This window comes from Xenopus laevis, chromosome 1S (genome assembly GCF_017654675.1).
Source record: "Xenopus laevis strain J_2021 chromosome 1S, Xenopus_laevis_v10.1, whole genome shotgun sequence".
In the NCBI taxonomy this organism is placed as follows: domain Eukaryota; kingdom Metazoa; phylum Chordata; class Amphibia; order Anura; family Pipidae; genus Xenopus; species Xenopus laevis.
In genome coordinates this window covers 98,899,863-98,920,352 of record NC_054372.1, presented here as the reverse complement: position 1 = coordinate 98,920,352, position 20,490 = coordinate 98,899,863, and the positions used below count along the sequence as shown (strand labels likewise).

Genomic DNA, 20,490 nt, shown 5'->3' with positions numbered 1-20,490 from the left:
TGGCAGCTCCCCAGGCACAAATTAGAAAATAAATATTAATGAAGAATATTCTAGCACACTTGTTTTTATAATAGTAGCTTCTCTGTTTAGCAAGAAAGAAACAAATCTCTTTTCAGGTTTTAACACCAAGAACTTTGGAAACGTACCTGTAAGTCTTCAAGTGCAGCTTTGAAAATCTAAACTTTTTCACTAATCTAATTTTTCTTCATTGTATGTGGTGATTTTTTTAAAAAAAATCTGATGATACTGAGGTGTTTTAACTAATATTAATAATAGTTTTGAATATATGTATTTATTTTTTATCCTTTTAATAAGTATGTTTACCATGAATGAGGGTGTGGATCTCATGGGGTACTGAACAGTTATTGCCTGCTGTAAATATTCACCTTATAATTACAATTTAGTTGCTGCAGACAGTGATATTCCCAGATGATTTGCAATTATTCTTTTTTTTTCTTTTTTAATTTCTGATCTAAATCTAAACAGTTGTCATTTAGTTAGTATCCCCAATGACCCTAGCAACCTGGCAGCAGTTTGAATCACAGAAAAAGATTATAAGACTCAGATGCAGACTAGAAAGCCAAATCATTTAAAGAAAAAACCCCAAAAACTGTGGAAACACAAGAACAATTGCACATATTTTATGAATCGTTTTAATCTTACCGAAACTTAATCTGAAGATGAAACTGCCATGTGGCTTGAGGCAAAAATAAAGGAAAAAAGCAGACACATCCCTTCTGACACGAACTGGCTTGAGATTAGTTAATTCTGGCATTTCAAATGATACAGCTTTAACACATGTGGACCCATGAATTTGCAGGGGGGAGTGCATTATATAAGAAAGAATCTTACATAAAATTGTATCCAGCAGAAATTTTTTTTTTTAAAAACTATTTTTATCGGATGGTTTTGCTTTGCAAAAAGAAATATATAAAGTCTGGCCTACATTGTGTATGCTATTATGTAATATTATTTGTCTTTTATGATTCTTCAGACTTTTTTTCAGAATGTACCATTAGCTACACATTTGGGCTGGGGCCTGCAGATGTACATGGAATTTCAATGAGTACAGAAAGAATACAGCCAATGAGTATGAAGAATCAAGAGAGGGCTTATTTTCTAACATAGTTGCTACATAGCACAAGTGCAGTTGCCAGTAAGGACAAGTGCAGTTGCCAGTAGCAATCAAACCGCAATTAGCTTTGAACAATCTAATGAAAATTAGAAAATGAAAGCAGAGGTCTGATTGGTTGCCGTGAGTAACTGCACTGGTGCCATTTATCAATTTGGAAATTTACCCTACAAGCTGGCCTTAGCTTGTTACACATAGGACTTCTACCTAACTGGCTTGTTAGTGAAATTATTACAACAGTGCAGACCAACTGGACTGTATGTGGAAGCAATCCAAAAGAAATGCCAATGGCTGTTCAGATTGTTAGATGGTTAGAGATAACTCGTGGAAAAGCATGTAGTCAGCTGTAGGTGGTGCATTGAAAGATACTGGTGATCAGTTGAACAATTATCATTACAATCATCGAAAATAGGCTTAGTTAAACATATTGCTAACACAACACATACAAAGAAAAAGAAGCACAATGCTGTTAATATAATATACATTTACAGTTATTTATTATAACAGCTTTACAATTAGGTGCCTAGATTTTATATATGTTAAGTACAGACAAAGAAATATACATTTTGGGCAGTGGTACAGAGAAGATGGGACAATGCAGGAAAGTTTGGGTTTTATACTGCTAAAATCAGGGATATCTAGCCAGTGGCCCCTTTACTGATTCTGAACTACAAATCACACCTTCCAGCTCCTGCAGGGTTGTGGGCTGGATGCACTAAAAATATCATATTCTTTATTATTTCTATATTATTTTAAAGAGGAATAAAGATGATAATAACGTATTTGGTGTTTATATAAATTACTAGATTTTGGTTTTAGTTGGTAAGAATTGAAATATAAGTATTCTGCTGTAATGGTATGGTAAGGTATGAGATTGTGCTACTGCACTCTTCATACTTCTTTCTATATTTACATATATATTTTCAGCATTGCTTTAGTAAAAGGAGTTTGAGATGGAATATTGTTTAAAAACTAAAAAGGTAATGAACTTTTGCTTAAAAGTACTGTTGAATATGTAACAAAATAATTTTCTTACAGAAAGGTCCCGAGCTCCCTCCCAGTATAAAGAAGAATAATGTGCTCCCTGTCTTTGCTCTCTGACAATAACACCCATAACAAATCATTTAACTCCAGGGGTAGGGAGTAGTAGTATATGCTTTAATAACATATAAAAAAAAAAAACATCATACATTAAACAATGTATTTACTTTGCCTTTGCCACATAACTACAAATTAGGTATGGGTATTTTACTCACTGAATTCCTTTTAGTCTCAGAATAGTATATTACTCCTCAGCCTCCCAAAAGTTTATATATATTTGTTAGAGATACACTATACTGTTATTGAAAGAATGCTAGCCAGCCATGAATGGTTTATGAGACTCACTAGAGATGAAGTTTACAGTTTGAACTCGTAATTTGAGGCCTATTTGTGGCCTAATTATAGCGAAATGAACCCACCTCATAAGAAATTTCCGTACCTATTACCCTAGGTAGTCTCCCCTGCCTGCTTCCCCCCCCCGCATAGTTTGTTACCCCTGATATTGCCCCTAAGAATTTGCTCACATATCTGTGCAGAGTTAGCACAGGGGAGCTCATGGGTGCCACCTTTCAGATCTCTGGTCTTCTTCTGTAAGTGAGCGCCATATTGGCGCATGAGCAGTTGGAGCAGTTTCCAGTTTGTAGGCAGAAATTGCAGAAGGGAAGGAGGAGGACCCAAAGAAGACCGGAGATCCGGAAGGTGGAGCCCATGAGCTCCTGTGTGCTTACTCTACACGACACATGAGCAAACTCTTAGGGGCAATATTAGAGGTAACTAAATATCCAGGGGATTTTCTTTTTGGGGGGTTTAGTTTTCCTTTAACAAGCATTAAACATTTCTCTAAAGACACCTAGTATATATATGGATGACGCTACAGTAAGCATCTTGATATTTTTCACTCTTTTTATATATGTTATTGTGGAAGATTTTTTATATTTTGTTACAGTTTACATGTCTATTATCACATTGCATTGTATATATTTAATGTAACTCCAAACCCAACATTAGAAAGGAATTTACAGTTATAAAAAATGCAGCTCTTGAATCTAAATGGTTATCTATATTACCATATATTGCTGTCAGTGGATGATATTGTGTGCTGTACGTGAATGCAAATCTTTCCTAGCTCACTTTTGTGATGTGGTTGAGTATAAAGACAAGAATAGGTATGATGTGTGATTTCACAATTTACCACTGTACTGCTCTTTTCTCTATTCAAGTTTTTTTCTTCACATATTTAAAGAAACTGTACAAACACAACACAACATTTTCTTTGAATCCTCAATATCTGCTCAAAAAGTATTCATTTATATGCATAAAGGCCACTGGATCCTTGTCTCTAGACATTAAAATCATGGCATCAAAGGAGAAGGGTTATTGTGTAAAAGGGTTGAATATATATGTTCTGGTAGTTTGGTGAATACTTTATCAAATGCATGGGATGTGCCAGTCAATGTGTTACCACGTGTTGCTCTTTATCCAAAAAGGTAATAGTTCATTCTAACAACACAATGCAGCCATTTTTTGATGTGATTGTTTTTGGACATCTTTACCCTTTGACTATTAACAAATCCAAAACTATACATAAAGCAAGTAACCAGAGTTCATATGCCTCATAACCAGTAAGGTCAGTATGTTAAAGAGCCCCTATTTTGCTAATCAGCTTGAGACAATATATGGGTACTTCTGAATAATTTCCCATATCTGCCAATTCTCCCTCTTCTGCATTGTGATCCACAAACAGGGCAATCTTCTCAAATGAAAAAGAGGGTCAACTGAAGATCTGATTTGGCCTATGTTTGGATCACTGGCCAGCCCAAGAAAATTCAAGCCACATGTCCACAGAGTGATACGTATAATAAGTCAGTTAGAGCCAGATAAACTAAGAAGATAATAAAGGGTAACAACAGCCATATAGGCTTCCAGTACATAAAAATAAATCATAGCCCAATGCACTGGCAGACAGAAAGTCTTAAAAAACAAGCAGTAGTACATACTTTGTTTCCAAATGACAGAGAAAAGACATCACACACATTAGCCTAGTACAGTCAGTACAGAGCTAATTACTTATATTTGGGCTTATAAAACAAGGAATTATTTTGCTGGAACTATATCTATTTTGCCTTAATAATGAAATCAGGAACTGCTTTGACATTGATCACAGATGGCCTTGTTCAGTACTGTATGTGCAAATTTATAACATAATACCATGTGGAGGGTATTGCTTATCAAATAATAGGCTAGATTCATATCAGTAGCATAAGTTTTTATGAATTGAATTGCATCTTAAATTGAATCCCCATCATGAGTTTTCACGTGATAAACCTTTTTCTGACAAAATTGAATCTGGCCCAAGAAATTAAAGCAATACCTATTAAAAAAAAAACAATGTTACTGGTAAATTACCATTTATCTTCATACTCATATTCAACAGTACTTCACACAGCCTTATATCAGAACTATGTGGGTCGCCTTTAGCAGTATGTACCACTAGTGTGTACTTCTCTATGCTTTATTCCTTTGTTCGGCATTATTCTTTAAGCCTTTGTGTTTAAGCTTTGCTCTGTCCTCCCCTTTTGTTTTATGCACATACAACATGAATGAACACTATGCAATGCCACCTTGCTTTTTTTGCTGCTATATGGCTATTTGTTTGCACTTATAGATTTACTGGGCTCACATTGTTTCTGGTTCTTTGCTTTAAATTATACAATGTTAGCCTAGAAATATTTTTTTTCTGAAAGTCTAGATGGGAAATCTTCATAATGATAAAAGGAAAAATACAGCAGGTCCTACCTATTTCAGGAAAGAAATAGAGAACCATTTCATTCTTTCATGCCACATTGTTAAGATTAAATAATCATAGGAAGGGGCTTCTATGATACCTGGTTTACCATGCTAGAAATTTCACTAAAGATTTAAGAACATTACATCAAAATTTGGTAAAATGGCATAAATGATACTAACTCATGATACAAATACTATTTCAGCAGAGCTGATAATCACTGGAGAACCTGTTAACCCATTAGCACTAAAGAAGGGGTAATGGTATAAATTATATCAGATTTATGTGATTGAAGATTTCTTTCAAAAATCTGAATGAACACATCAGTTTCAATTTGAAAGTCTAGAAAGCTTTAATTTGGTGGGGGTGGGCAAACTAAAGAAATTCCACCAATCCCTGCTTTTTTACTTTACTCAAGAGGTCATAGACAGTGTTGTGTACAGTCGTCCTTACTATGTACAGACTGGAGGTTATAGTTGTGAGCTTGAAGCGTATCATTAACTTCTTTGTCAATTCATGTATGTAAAGCAGTTGAGTGAAGAAAAGCTGTCTAACCTGTTGTAATGATGTAAATTGTAAAAGGGCATATTTTTTTTGTTAATTTCAAGTGTAAAACTATATAGGACACTACCAGCAGCACATAAGGCTGTAATTGTGGCTATCTATATTTTCTGTATAGTATCTATTACAATATAAAATAAACTTGCTTTTCTTTGCTTTGAGTTCCTTTTCTTCTTCTGTTCCTTCTGATCTAAGCTGCTGCTGTAAGAGACTTTACACCTGCCAACTACTGGTAAATCACATTATGACTTTCCTAACCCACCAACTCTTTCTGGCTGTCCTCAGACACTTTGTTGCTATTTTTCTAAACAATTACCATGCATCATACCTGTTATTGCCATTATCACATTGAATACCATCATGGTATAACAAAATCACACAATGCTGGTGGGAATAAGTGCAATGTACAGTATCCCTGGCTTGCAAGGAACAAAGCAGTCCAGAAGCTGAGACCAAAGGTATTTTCTAAGTGTATTGATTGCATTCTGCTACATGTTAAATTGCTACCAATTAAACTCAAGAGCCTAAAGGTGGCCATACACGGGCAGATAAAGCTGCCGATATCGCTCATTTGGACCGATTTGACAGCTTATCTGCCCGTGTATGGGGGCTTCCGACGGGTCTTCCCGATTGATATCTGGTCACGATATCGATCGGGAAGGTTTGATTTTTAACCGACCCGTCGGAGCCCCCTGGCGCATCGTAATTTGATCGTTCGGCCCTACGGCCGAACGTTCGAATTACCCCCGATATAGCCATGCCGTTAATGGCATATTGGGGAAAGATCCGCTCGTTTGGCGACATCGGCCCTACGGCTGAACTTTCGAATTACCCCCGATATAGCCATGCCGTTAGTGGCATATCGGGGAAAGATCCGCTCGTTTGGCGATGTCGCCAAACGAGCGGATCTTTGAGTCTATGGCCACCTTTAGTTGCACATAAGACCACCAAGATAAAGTCTTATTTTTACAATATATATTCCTGGTAAAATGGGTATGGTTTTCACTTCTTCATGCTAGCTGGATAAAAAGCCCATACATTTCAAAGTTCGAACAGAATATAGCACACTATCTGTGGCACACTATAAGCCAGTACAAACCAAACCTACGTGAAACAGAAATACATTGCTGATGAGCATATCTGGTTAGCAACATGATTCACATAAGAATTAATTCAAGCAGAGAGAGAATCCAGAGATTCTGAGGTAAAGGCAAAAGTAAAAGGCGATTATACACCTTAATGTGTTTACATTCATGAAGTGAAACTCTATTAAAGGTGATCACTCACCCTAAAAAGGACAGGGACATATATGTTATGATTCACAGTAGAAATTTCCTTAAAGGGGGCCTGTCACTCAGACATAAAAAGCTGTATAATAAAAGTCCTTTTAAAATCAAACATAAAACCCAAATATTTTGTTTCAATTAAAATATCTATACCGATTATAAACTTATTTAAAACTCTCAGCTGTGGCAATCATATATTGCATGGGCATAGGCATTAAGCGTCCCATTTTGGAGCATAAACAAGATTTTGGCATGCCTTATTAACAGTGCCCACAAAATGGCTGCTGTCTGCTTGGGATTTTCAAACCTAAAAGAAATAATTTATATAGTGTAAGTTAAGTTTATTTTGCTTGACTAACATAAAATAGGATTTGAAATTATTTCTTAGGGTGACAGGACCCCTTAAACACTATAAAACAATTACAACTCAATTACCAAGTATTTGGTGCACTTTTCATATTGGTCTTTAGTTCTTATTAATGTAATATCATTAGAGTGAAATAATTGATTTACAAAATGATCTGACTAGATTGATCATGTTGTTTTTCTGCACCTTCCCAGAGTGAATTTTCAAATGAATACATTGGTCTAACCAAAAGGTTTGTATGTTGTTTTGTACTAGTCAGCTGTGCCCACCTATTGTCTGTTTGCTGAACTAAACACCAGTTAAATGAAAAACTAAAATGTCATCGAAATGTCTTTCAAAGATGTAAACAGGAGTGCTTCCCAAGCATTTGTCTATAAATGCTGACATGGTTTATTATGCAGCCAACTGAATGACTGAGCTAGGGGAATCTAGCACAATAATAGACTAAACTGTAAATATGTACCTGTTTGTTGTTTGTTTGTTATGTTTTTGTGCCCATTCACATACAATTATACACTTAATTTGATTGTGTTTTTCAGTTCTCATTTATTTTGCTGTTTTGAAAAGGTTTATATAATGGCATGATCTTGCTACACTGATGTAAATTTCAGAGTCCATGGGGCAATAGAACATTACAAAGAAAACAACCAAAACAGAAATTTAATATTTTCACATGCTCACATGTTTTATTAACCCATATCAGCCAAACAGTGGGTAGCATTTTCTAGTCTTCATGTCCTTAAAGGAAACGTCTGATTGGGTGGAGCCAGTCCGATGTCTTTTTTGATGAGATCCCTCCTTTATTATCTATAGTATATAAGTTAAAATTGATATACAATATGCTTTGCAGAATTTTAGTGATTTAACATGCAGCCATCCAAGAAATCTTTTATTCTTTTGCAGTACATATAACCAGGTACATATATGAATATATCTCTAATGGGAAATAAAGGCTTATAATGCATATAGAGCTTGGCTAGTAAATTTAGCAGGGGAGTAGTGGTATAATAACCTGAGTCTGATGAAATAAACATAGATGCTCAGTTGCTAAAGTGCTCTTGTCATAGCAACCGCTTAACAATTAGAATCTGCCATACACATGCAGATTTTATCTACTGAGTTGGCATCTTCAGCCTGAGTCAGCAGCATATCTACCCATGTATGGGCCCTATGTAATAGCCTATACAATCAATATCTGACCACTATTATTTCTCTAGTTCCTAATGATTGTACTCCTGCAAAATCAGTTGAGGTGTAGCTTCTCTGCACTGAATATATGTCAACAACTATCCTGCTAAGTATCTTCTGGTGAAAAACGTGATCTAGGATCATATATTTTATTATGAGGCACATTCATTTAAATAAGAAAATCATATCTCATGGTTTATCACAAAACAAGTCTATGGGTGAATCTGCTTGGATGTCGTTGGAGTATACATTAAATACATTTAATTATACATTAAATGAGTTTATCTCATTGAATGGAATTTGGCCTTATGAGACAGATTCAAAGAGAAAAATATATCTCATGGATACTTTCAGAGATACCTTTTCTAATCAGATTGAATATGGTACTATGGGGCAGATTTAAATTTATGATAAAAACATATCTTGGCTTATTTCATAAAAAATCAAAAGACGTCTATGGGAATATTTGGACATAATTTAGAAAATAGGCTTTTCTCAAAGAGTCAGATCTAATCCAGTGTTTGATATCACAATGTGGTTATAGTCTCCAGCTATTTTAAAATACTCTTCCAGAATATCAACAAAGGCAAAGTGAAGTTTTGATTAATGCATAGTTTCTGGGATAAACACAGCAATCAATACACCCTTCTCTCTCCGCTGGCAACTATTTCCAAATCACTGGAAAGGGAAAAACACTGCCTGGGCACAAGCTTGTGGTTGTAGTTGGATATCACTGAACAATGACTACCTGGTTAAAAAAGCATGTTATAGATTTGCATTTAAAGTTCACGTTAAGTGGGGTATTTTGATGATTGTAGTTCTCAAAGCACTCCACTTTGCATCCAGTTGAACTTTGTATTATGTAGGCGGATAACGCAAGTTTTTTTAATGTGAAGAGTACAGGTGGATGACAACAAGATGTTAGTGATGTACCAAATGGAGGATTTGGTTGTGGATTTGGTCAGAATTGTGCCTTTATTAGGAAAAATTCAAGTGCTTGGCCATAACAAATCTTAAAAAACATGTTTTGTGATTAAGTGAATCCCTGTCTATTTCATAGGCAACACCAAACAGAAAGGGAACAAATGTTTTTATTTTGTGGGCTATTAATTGCAAGATGTAAAAACAAGTTTTCGGGAGAACCCCATTTGTCAGTCAGAGTTTCACCTTGTGAAGTTGCTTGTTCTTAAAGTGTATGCCTACATTTTCTGCAATTAATAAACCTTAGGGTGATCGCCCACAAGGTAAAAGTCTATGCGCCTTTCCTGTTTGGCATTGTGTATTTAGTGGTGTGACGTTGCCTTGGAAAGCAGAAGAACACCAGCAAAATGAATGAGTGGTGTACTGAAGTGTATCCTTCCTTAAGATCTAATTTCATAGCCCTGCACAAAATGTGTAATGCACATTGGCCTCAGAATTCATGTGCGCATACAACTTAAAGAGAACATTGCTAATAGCACAATAGCTTAACAAAAATAGCTTAATAAAAAGGAATGGATTGAGGCATTTTACAGTATGTGTCAGAATCCATTGGTGGGTGGTTACTTAGAAATGCCAACTACTTTATTTATGGCCACTTTATATTAATGCAAACATAAAGGCTATACATCACTGTATCCTTATACTTATCTGTCCGTTTAAAGGGCGGGTCTTGTTACTAATTTAAAAAATGTATAGATATGTTGTAACAATTTTTCAGTTAATTAAAATGTTGGACCTGTCATTGCTGAGAGATTGTTCCAAAGTTATTGCAGATAAAACCTATTGCAAAATAGGGCTCATGGTTTACTCAATGTGTGTCTCACAAATTTCACTTAAAACCCTAAATATTTTTAAAGGAAAGCAAAATAACAGTGCCAGAATGGGATTTTAATTAAAGGGGGCATAAGAAGTCCGTAGCAACTTTGTCTTAAAGTAATCAAAGTGCCTTTAAATGAAACAAATTGTACTGAAATTCTCACTTGCCTTTTATTTTATGATTAATAGTATAGTACTTTTTTGCAGCACTTCTGGTTGAGTGCTTTTGCCAGATGGCCAGAGTTCCAGGGGCCCTAATTCCTTAATCTAGGAAGGCTAACCTATTGCGTGTAGCAGCTTCCATTAGTGAACAGCTAGTGCTTTGTTAGGTGTTGTGCCACAAGCATTTTGGACATGTGGCAAAAATACTAAATCAGAAATACTGCAGTAAGAACTATGCTAGAGCTGTAACAGGGAATTTAAAAGAAAAAAAGCAAAGGAGCATACTAGTTCTTCTAATTGAAAAAAAAAACAAAATAGAAAAAAGAAAAAAAAACCTTAATCTATAAAACAAGATATGATTTCCCTTTTGATACAGAACTTTTAATTATCTTAAGCTTCTAGAGTGACAACAACTAATTCATCACATTCAGGCCATAGAATAACCAAGACATCTACAAATTAGTTATCCATAGGAGGCGTATAAAACACTATATAGAACATTTCACACATTTAAATGCTTCTTTTTATGCACTGTGCAGATGTAAAGAAGAAAACTGTACAGTTTAAAGACCCAGATGAGAATGAGACAGAAGGAAGCCTCTTACAGCTGAACGTAAGTACACAATTCACAATTCTGCAATAACCTTGGTAATTTTTGTTTGTGTGTTTTAAAGTACTTTATTATTGTTGAACACAGACTAAGAAAAGTAAGGGGTAGACACACTTCAGAGGAAACAGGTACACATACTCATTGGGGGTTATTTATCAAAATTATGGATGGGTGAATTTGCCCCATTTCGTTTCGACAAAAATTTGCCGCCGGCAAAATGACGCTGGCGCCCATTAAAATCTATGGGCGTCAAAAAAAAATGTTGACGTGCAGCGAAATTATTTTGACGCGTCTTTTTTTTTTTTTGACACACGACGCCATACAAGTCTATGAGCGTCATTTTTGTGGCGAGACAAGTCGAAAAAATTCGCCAATCCTTATCATTAACTATTTTAAGTCTGAAAATATCACTGTTTTCTTTAAAACCACCCGACCAAATTCCCACTGACTTTTTTTACTGTATTATCAATAACTGTTCATGACAAAAGTTGGTGCAGGAAAAGATAAATTCATAAAAATATCCGAATCGTAAGTTTTTTTGGATTTTATCGCCTGAAAACCACAAAATCCTATTGTACGAAACCCAGCGCAGAACAGGATATTTTCCGGTTGCAAACATGATATCTGCCATTGACTTATACATGATCTCGGCAGGTTTTATATGGAGTACTTTTTTATTCTGACTTGTGGGGGCCCATTTACTTAGTTCGAGTGAAGGAATAGAATAAAAAAAACTTTGAATTTCAAATGTTTTTTCTGGCTACTTCGACCATCGAATTGGCTACTTCAAAACTTCGACTACGACTTCGACTTCGAATCGAATGAATCGAACTAAAAATCGTTCGAATATTCGACCATTCGATAATCAAAGTACTGTCTCTTTAAAAAAAACTTCGACCCCCTACTTCGCCACCTAAAACCTACCGAGGTGCAATGTTAGCCTATGGGGAAGGTCCCCATAGACTTTCTAACAATTTTTAGGTCAAAGAAAAATCGTTCGATCAAACTATTTGCGGTAAATCCTTCAACTTTGATATTCGAAGTTGAAGGATTTACATTCGGCAGTCGAATATCAAGGGTTAATTAATCATCGATATTCGACCATATGTAAATCTGCCCCTTAATGTCATCAGAGTTTTATAAATCACAAAAAATTCAGGTTTTTTATTCTCTCCAAAAAAATTGTGTTTTCCCCTTTACAGTCCGACCAGAAAAATTATTATGTTACCCTTAAACTAAGTAGAGAAGGATCAGGTGTAAATTGGCCCCAGTCTCATGAAAGTTAGATGATATGCACCCCCTGGTAAGGATGCAGGATTATTTTTATTAAAGCCCTAAAGGGCATTGGTAGTTCTGCAGAGAACTTGTCTCTCTCTGGTTTGGTGGTGAGATAAATGCGTACAGATTGTTCTCAACACCTAAGAAAGAAGTATCTGGGGTGAGTATTTTTTCTTTGCCACAAAAAGTTCTTCATCCTTTAGTAATGTAAAAAGGTAAAGATAGGGAAGAGATAATTGATGTTGCCAGGTCTGAAATCTAGAACCAAAAGATAGTCATGAAACGTTAAAAACAACATAACATTAGAAAACATGTTCAGAAATTTTTAAATACAGTAGAACCCCAATTTTATATTTCTCTGGGGATCAGAGAAAATGGTGTCAAATCTGGGGCAATGTAAAATCAGGGTAATGAACTATGCATTCTATATTGGTGGGACCACAAAAAATGTACATGCTAAATATGAAACAGCAGTTATATACTCATGTATACGGCCTACAAATGGAAACATTTTTCCTCTCTGTCATTAATGTTAACTATATGTCAAAGCAAGAGGCTTAACTATTATGGTAAATAATTACGGGCGATGCTGGTAGATCAGGTAGATAAAGCATGATTGGTATGTGCATATTTGCTAGAAAGTGCTGTCACATTGGGACACAATTGCTCTCTGTATTGATTATTAAAGGGACACTGTCATGGAAAAAAACATTTTTTTTTTAAATGAATCAGTTAATAGCGCTGCTCCAGCAGAATTCTGCACTGAAATCCATTTCTCAAAAGAGAAAACAGATTTTTTTATATTCAATTTTGAAATCTGACATGGAGCTAGACATTTTGTCAATTTCCCAGCTGCTCCTGGTCATGTGACTTGTGCCTGCACTTCAGGAGAGAAATGCTTTCTGGCAGGCTGCTGTTTTTCCTTCTCAATGTAACTGAATGTGTCTCAGTGGGACATGGGTTTTTACTATTGAGTGTTGTTCTTAGATCTACCAGGCAGCTGTTATCTTGTGTTAGGGAGCTGTTATCTGGTTACCTTCCCATTGTTCTTTTGTTTGGCTGCTGGTGGGGAAAAGGGAGGGGGGTGATATCACTCCAACTTGCAGTACAGCAGTAAAGAGTGATTGAAGTTTATCAGAGCACAAGTCACATGACTTGGGGCAGCTGGGAAATTGCCAATATGTCTAGCCCCATGTCAGATTTCAAAATTGAATATAAAAAAATCTGTTTGCTCTTTTGAGAAATGGATTTCAGTGCGGAATTCTGCTGGAGCAGCACTATTAACTGATTCATTTTGGAAAAAAAAAATTCTCATGACAGTATCCCTTTAACCATAGAAGACAAGGTATCAATTCACAAGAATAAATAGGTGGCACACATTTCCATGTCAATGCATAAACCATGGTCATCCCCTCATAGGCTGTGAGCTTTGTTCCAGTGGTGGATCATTACTGCAGGTTTGTCATGCAACATCAATAGATTATTTATTTTGATGGAAACACAGAGAGGTAACTACATGTATAAGACCTGGGATCCAGAATGCTCAGGACCTGGGGTTATCCGGATAAGGAATCTTTCTGTCATTTGGATCTCCATATTAGGTCTACTAATAAATTAACTAAACATTAAATAAACCCAGTAGGACTGTTTTGTCTCCAATAAGGATAAGTTATATCTCAGTTTGGATTCAGTACATGGTACTGTTTTATTATTACAGAGAAGCAGTGTAGGTGGTTCTTCATGGTGAGGACAGTGAGGTTGTGGAAGGCACTGCCAGGTGATGTTGTGATGGCTGATTCTGTTAGTGCCTTTAAGAGTGGCTTGGATAATTTTTTGAACAAGCATAATATCGAAGGCTATTGTGATGCTAAAATATACAATTAATATAGATAAAGTTTCATATGGAGTAGTTGAACTTGATGGACTTTGGTCTTGTTTCAACCCAAATTAACTATTTAACTATGAGAAAAAGGAAATATTTTTTTAAAAGAATAAGTCATGTGCTTACCATGGAGTCAATGGGAGATGGGAGGGAATTTTCTGGATAACGGATTTCCAGATAATGAATCCCGTTCCTGTACTAGGGGATTCCCAAAATGATGTGTTTTAAAAGGAATGATCATGTATAAAATAGAACTTGCCCCAGTACCGTAGGTATTCGGTTTAAAATGTCTAATAACAGCATGTTAGTTCAGATAATGTTTCCATGTAGCCAGGCTCATTATTTCATGCAGAAATACTTGCAGTTACTGGAGATCTAAAATAGTTTTAGAAACAGCACCAGTATATGTACCTTGCCTATGATTTGTTAAAAACTTTGTATCTGCTTTTCTGTTTATATTTGTTTCCAATATAATCAGTGAACAGTTGACTAAACAGTAGAAAGCCTTGTGTAACCTGAGCAGCCCTGGAATTTATCGTGCTGTACTGACAACCTCTTTAGCTCAGAACAAACGCAGCCTGATCGCTTCAGAATAAGTGAGAATCCTCTAGCCAGTCCATTCATTTATTTATTAGTCAGACACAGCGGCAGGGAGCTAGTGCAGAGACAGGGAGCTCAATGTCACAGCATTCGGGCTACTGCTGCTTCATATGGCCACACACTGTCCAGATCAGCATCCACACCCACTGATGATGGGCTGCAACCATATAACTCTATGACTGGAGGAGCTGAAACAACATTAAGTGGAGGGCAGCCTGCTGCTGCAGGACTTGAGGTGCTTTCTGATCACTGTAACTAGAGATCATTATCCTCTACGAAGAGATACCAAGGGAGTAGGCCAACCCAGTGGAGCCAGCAGGCACAGAGAGGACAGAGGTACTGTACCTTTAGCAGACTGCAGTAAGCATCCTGCAGCATCTGCAGCTTTTTGTACCAAAATAATACTGCCGTTGTGTGATTTCTGCTTAGCAATGACAACTGAGACACTGTTATCTTTCAACTACATAGTGCCAGCAATTGTCAGTAATACCAGGTAAAGTAATGTTATATTTCTTGCACATACTTTTGGCTTGAAAACCTATTAAAAGCCAGCAAAGATATTTATCTAAATTTTAAAATAACTTATATGATATATATTTGTGCATATAAACAATGTTTTCTGGATGACAGGTTTCAAGTTCACAGTGCTGGGAGTTTGCGCAATGGATGCATTCAAGGATATGTATATCATATGATGATTTTTGGGTTTATAGTCAAAAACAAGAATTCTGTGCTGTCAGATAAAAGTAGTTTGTGGCTAATAGCTTAAAATAAAAGCAGTGTCATATGCTGCGGGTTTAGTTATGTTATGGACAGTGTTCTGTGGCAGAAAGCAGCAATCGTTTGCTGTTTTAGAAGAAAAGATGGAAATTTATTATAAGTACACAGAGGTTGATTGAAGGACATGTTTTGAAAGCTGCAATAAGCAGAATGGTATAATCTTTTCTTACGTTTGGTCTGTGGAATGTATTGAAACATTTCTGCAAGGGCGAAAGACATATTTTCGATAGGTGTTATCACTGTTTTTGGAATTGGTTTGTAACAAAATGCTGAGGATTTTAGCATATAGTGGTTGCAGTCACTGTAGCCAACATATTTTCTTATTATATTCTGTCTGAGAATTTTTATTTTCATATAGGAATCCAGACTCTTTATTCTGAGCTATTATGGAGGCCACTTTGAAAATATTTGGGGTGCTCTGAAACTTTGAATACTTTTCTGATATGAGTCACAGCCATTTTAGCATTGTACAAAAAAACACAGTTTTTGGGCACTCACATAACTAGTGTCTTGCCAGCCCCAGTGCAAAATTTGCACCAGATCCACTGCCCTGCATTACCCCCATTGCTTCTGTCTGGAATGTCACCTTGCAGTATTGCTGCAATGACCCTTATTGACTCATAGCGAAATTACTGGTAAGTACTGATGAAAAATGATTGGCAGACAACTGTTAGAAAAGTGCCATTTCTGATTGACATTTGCTTTACAAGCACTTGCACTTTCAGGCTACTCTCAGAGCTGGATAATTATGGTTTTATTGATAATGCCTTGTGAGATATCAGAAATAGAAATCCCCCCAAAAAATTCCTAAATTTTCTTGTATGCTGTAGTCTTTAAATGGGAAGTTTTAATATGTCATAGACTGTTCTAATATTAACCTAATATTATGGACTGGTTGCAGGAATTAGTTAATTATTAGTTATTATTTTCTAATAATTTGCTTGCCTGATGAGTTTTTTCTGTTTGATCATTGTTCTCAATCTCCTTCCACAATAGTAATCCATAAACCCGATTATCAACATGGTTGCCATTAACTGGACAGAACCTGTGGGAAATACCAATAATCTCTAAAAGGTTTCAACTGAATCAATTCCTGAAAGCTTTTGTACTGGATATTTGTTTTATGGGGTGTGTGCTGATGAAAGCCAACCTAACCTAGATCTCTCTTGTTAGTTGCCAAGAAACTTAGATCTGGAAACTGAGCAAAGATTGGATTGTGCTACTGTAAGTGGTGGTCAGTTCAGTAAAACAGCTGTATACCCAAAATCCTTCATGGTTTGCGCCTTATGCTATCCGTATTGAAGCAATAAAAGGTATAGGGCACACTGAAAGTCACTTGCAGATCAGACCAAAAGTATTGGTTAAAAAGTAAGTTTTAAACTAATTATTGACTAAAAATGTGCATTGCATACTAATTTTGTTACAGAAAAGTCTATAATTAGTATTTTTATTTGTAGAGGATTACAATAATTGTGTATACTGGGAGACAATCGAAAGTGTAGAAAAGCCGTCACAGCTGTAGGATATTGGCTCACGCGATTGATGCATCGTGGGGTGATGGCATAACGATAGCCGATTGGTCAGTCATCATGTCAATCTATGGGAGTCTTGCCTGGTTTTCCTAATTTGGAAAACCAGGCAGTTTTGACCAGGGCAGCCTTTGTGAAAACCGGGCTGTCTGGGTCAAAAGCAGACAGTTGGCACCCCTATCCTATAAATGAGTCATTTGCAACTTCAAGTGCAGTTATTGGTCTCCGCAGTAAGCTGCACTGTATGTTAAAATTGGTCATAATAGGCACTTGTAGCACAGGGGTAAAACATTTAGAATTTTTAGATTTTTTTTTACCACAAACAGAGAGAAAAATGCTTTTTTTCTTTACACCCAGTTAGGGGCTAATTTCACTGGATGTGCTGCCTGCTTAAGTGCACCACCTATAGAGAAAGAGCACAATGCTTTTCTTGTACAGTGTGCCTGCTGTGTGTTTTTACAATGTGGCTTCACCAGAACATATTAGAGGAAAAGAATAGTGTCAATGTGTCTGTTTCTGGTAAAACATTTTATATATGCATAGGAGACAGTAACAGAATTCCTCATGGTGATCTAATCAAGTAATGTGTTTTCCTAGTAGTATGGCTATTTAGAATGATAAATGATATGTTCTATGAGTTATTCATAAAAAAACCAAATCCATTTAACAGCAAAAATTTATTGAAAATGTACTAATTATAATAAATAGATTTCATTTTTAAAAAAAAATAGTTGAAAAAAGACTTCTGTTGCTAAGTTTGTTCTTTAAAAAAAAAAACACAGATAATTGTATTTTACTTAAGGGAAATAAAGGGAAATATAATTATATTAAAAAATAACTAAACTAGAAATTAAAAACTTATAGGATGTATTAGCCAAATTTATATCTATATAATGCTGTGGGCAATAATAAAGAACAATGGTTACGGTTGAAATTTGTGCCCAGGAATTTCTCCATACACTGCTTCAATAGTTATCAATAGTATAGTAACATTTTTGAAAGGCATATTGGAGAAATTAAGGCTGAAAGCAAAAGCAGCAAACCACTTTTATCTCTCTCTCTCTCTCTCTCTCTCTCTCTCTCTCTCTCTCTCTCTCTCTCTCTCTCTCTCTCTCTCTCTCTCTCCTTGCCTGAGCACACACCCATCTACATTCACAGACTGGAGGATAGTGAGATGTAAACAACCCACTTTCTCTAGCCTGTAAATGGAGAGAGGCTGGTTGCTGTGCAGTGGCGTAACTACTCGCCAGCAGGTCCTTGTACAGGATGGGCATCCAGGCCCTCCCCCCTATCACCACCACATTATCGCAGCTCCAGCAGGCCCCAAGGGGGTGAAGTCTTGGGTAGTTAGGCTACTGTTGCTGAGGCAAGTAATGAGGGATACTGTTGTGTTGTGTTTTGGTTCGTGAGTCACTCATACACCCAAGCTGTTCATAAAGGGTAGGGCACATGTTGTGTATAGCAGGTGTTGGTGGCACTCCAATGTAACTGCAAACAGAGCCCCATGCAAATCGTTGCCTTTTTAAACCAGAGCAGGGATTCTGCTACACAGCATTACTGTATCCCTGTCTGCTAGGGATGCACCAAATCCAGGATTCAGTTCAGGATTCGGCCAGGATTCAGCCTTTTTGAGCAGGATTCGGATTCGGCCGAATCCTTGTACCCTTTTGCATATGTAAATTAGGGGCAGGTAGGGAAATAACATGACTTTTCGTCACAACAGAAGAATTTTTTCCACTTTTTATTTCCCTGCCCCTAATTTGCATATGCAAATTAGGATTCGGATTTGGTTCGGTATTCGGCCGAAACTTTCACAAAGTAAGATTCAGCCGAATACCAAATAGTGGATTCGGTACATCCCTACTGTCTGCATTGAATTTTTATAATGTACTTCATTGGTTCTTTTTTTCATATCACCAGCAACCTAGTGGTTGATAAATATGGATCACAATCCTCAAAATAGTTTGGGTATATAACTTGTGATGGACGAATCTGTCCCGTTCTGCTTCGCCTAAAAATTGGAGAAACTCCGGAAAAATTTGAGAAATGGCAAAAAATTTGCAAAACACATTGAAATCAATGGGCATTAATCTAATTTTGACACGCAACAATTTTGACACGCAACTAATTTATTTTTTTGTCACAGAGAATTTTCACCACATTTCTCGAAAACATTTGTAGGCAGCAAAATGTGGAAATTTGCAGTGAATCCATGTCTGTACTGTATAACTGGGCCCCTTTACTAATGAAATGTTCCTCATGGCAAGTGATGATTTCTTGATTGTAAATGCACACTAAGGGGGTTATTTATCAAAGTCTGAATTTATCTCAATATATTTTGGTACAAACGCCGATCAAATCCGCTCAAGTTTTTTACGCTTATTTATGATTACATTTTCCCAAAAATTTGCTTTGTGGGGAAAAAAATCAAATTTTCACGATTTTTTCGGATTTTTTCATCCGATTTTCACGAATTTCACGATTTTTTCGGAATTTTCACCTGAAAACTTCGGGGTATTGCACAAAATCCCAGCGCACATCAAAAAATCATTGGGACTTCTCCCAATGACTTATATGCAAACCTCGACAGGTCTGAAATGCCGGATTTTCAGATTCTGACTTTTCCATCCTCAGGGTTTAATAAATTTGTGATTTCTTGAAAGTTTTTTTAAAATAATTTTTTGTGATTTTTGCATTCGGAGTTTAGTAAATAACCCCCTAATAGTCCAGTCATCACTGGGCTAAGTCACTAGTCTGTACTTTCATATAACACACTAAGATAAAATGCAAAGGCAACATAAAACCCTAAATAAATGAAAGCTTTCAGGGTGTTAGTTAATGAAATTCAAATGACAGTGCTGTAGCGTATGTTGGCCCTTCTAAATATATGTTTATATTAAGTAATAATAATGAAATGTAGAGAAAAAAGTGGTGTCAGAACAAAATGTTTTTGGATCCCCCATTCAGATCAGTATTGATTTTTTGTGGCTTTCTTCCCAGACTAAAGCAGTTTGTCACATATCCTGTGCGCCAAAATTGTTCTCAGCTAGCAAATAATTCATTCCCAACTGATCAAGTCATATCCTGTGGTGGACATACAAAATATTGTACTTGCTACAATAAGTCTTTAGACCAGCACATTCCGGGGAATGTGTTGTGGTTGTACAAAGAACTTTCTGGACATACAAGGCAAGGGATCTGTCAAATTTCCAAGTTTTGGAGGAAATTCCACCCTCCCACTTCCCAGCGACATACCAACATTGATCACTTAGAAATTCTCTCTTGCAATATGCTAGTAGTGTTGTTCAGCAACAAGCAATAACTGGTGAGTTAGAGCATTATTACTCACTATCAAAGCAAGATATCTTGAGATAATGTATGTTTTTAAAAGTATGACTTTCTGAATTCTAAAGATATATTAAGCAATACGTTTGTATTCTGGGAGTTTCCTCTTGTCAATTGGACACTCCCTTTATATGTACATGTATGTCG

At 36.2% G+C, this 20,490-nt stretch overlaps 1 protein-coding gene across 6 annotated transcripts in view; it reads left to right on the top strand.

Moving 5' to 3' along the window:
* The window catches only part of palm2akap2.S (PALM2 and AKAP2 fusion S homeolog), a 172,241-nt gene that overhangs the window by 96,583 nt on the left and 55,168 nt on the right, over nucleotides 1-20,490 (top strand). For 5 of the 6 annotated variants that reach the window (XM_018239953.2, XM_018239954.2, XM_018239957.2 and 2 more), the window contains one exon: nucleotides 10,859-10,932. In XM_018239953.2, the coding sequence (XP_018095442.1) occupies nucleotides 10,859-10,932 (74 nt within the window). Of the gene's footprint in view, nucleotides 1-10,858; nucleotides 10,933-14,745; nucleotides 15,026-20,490 lie in introns of those variants that run through there. The other variant, XM_041572574.1, reaches the window with a different exon arrangement.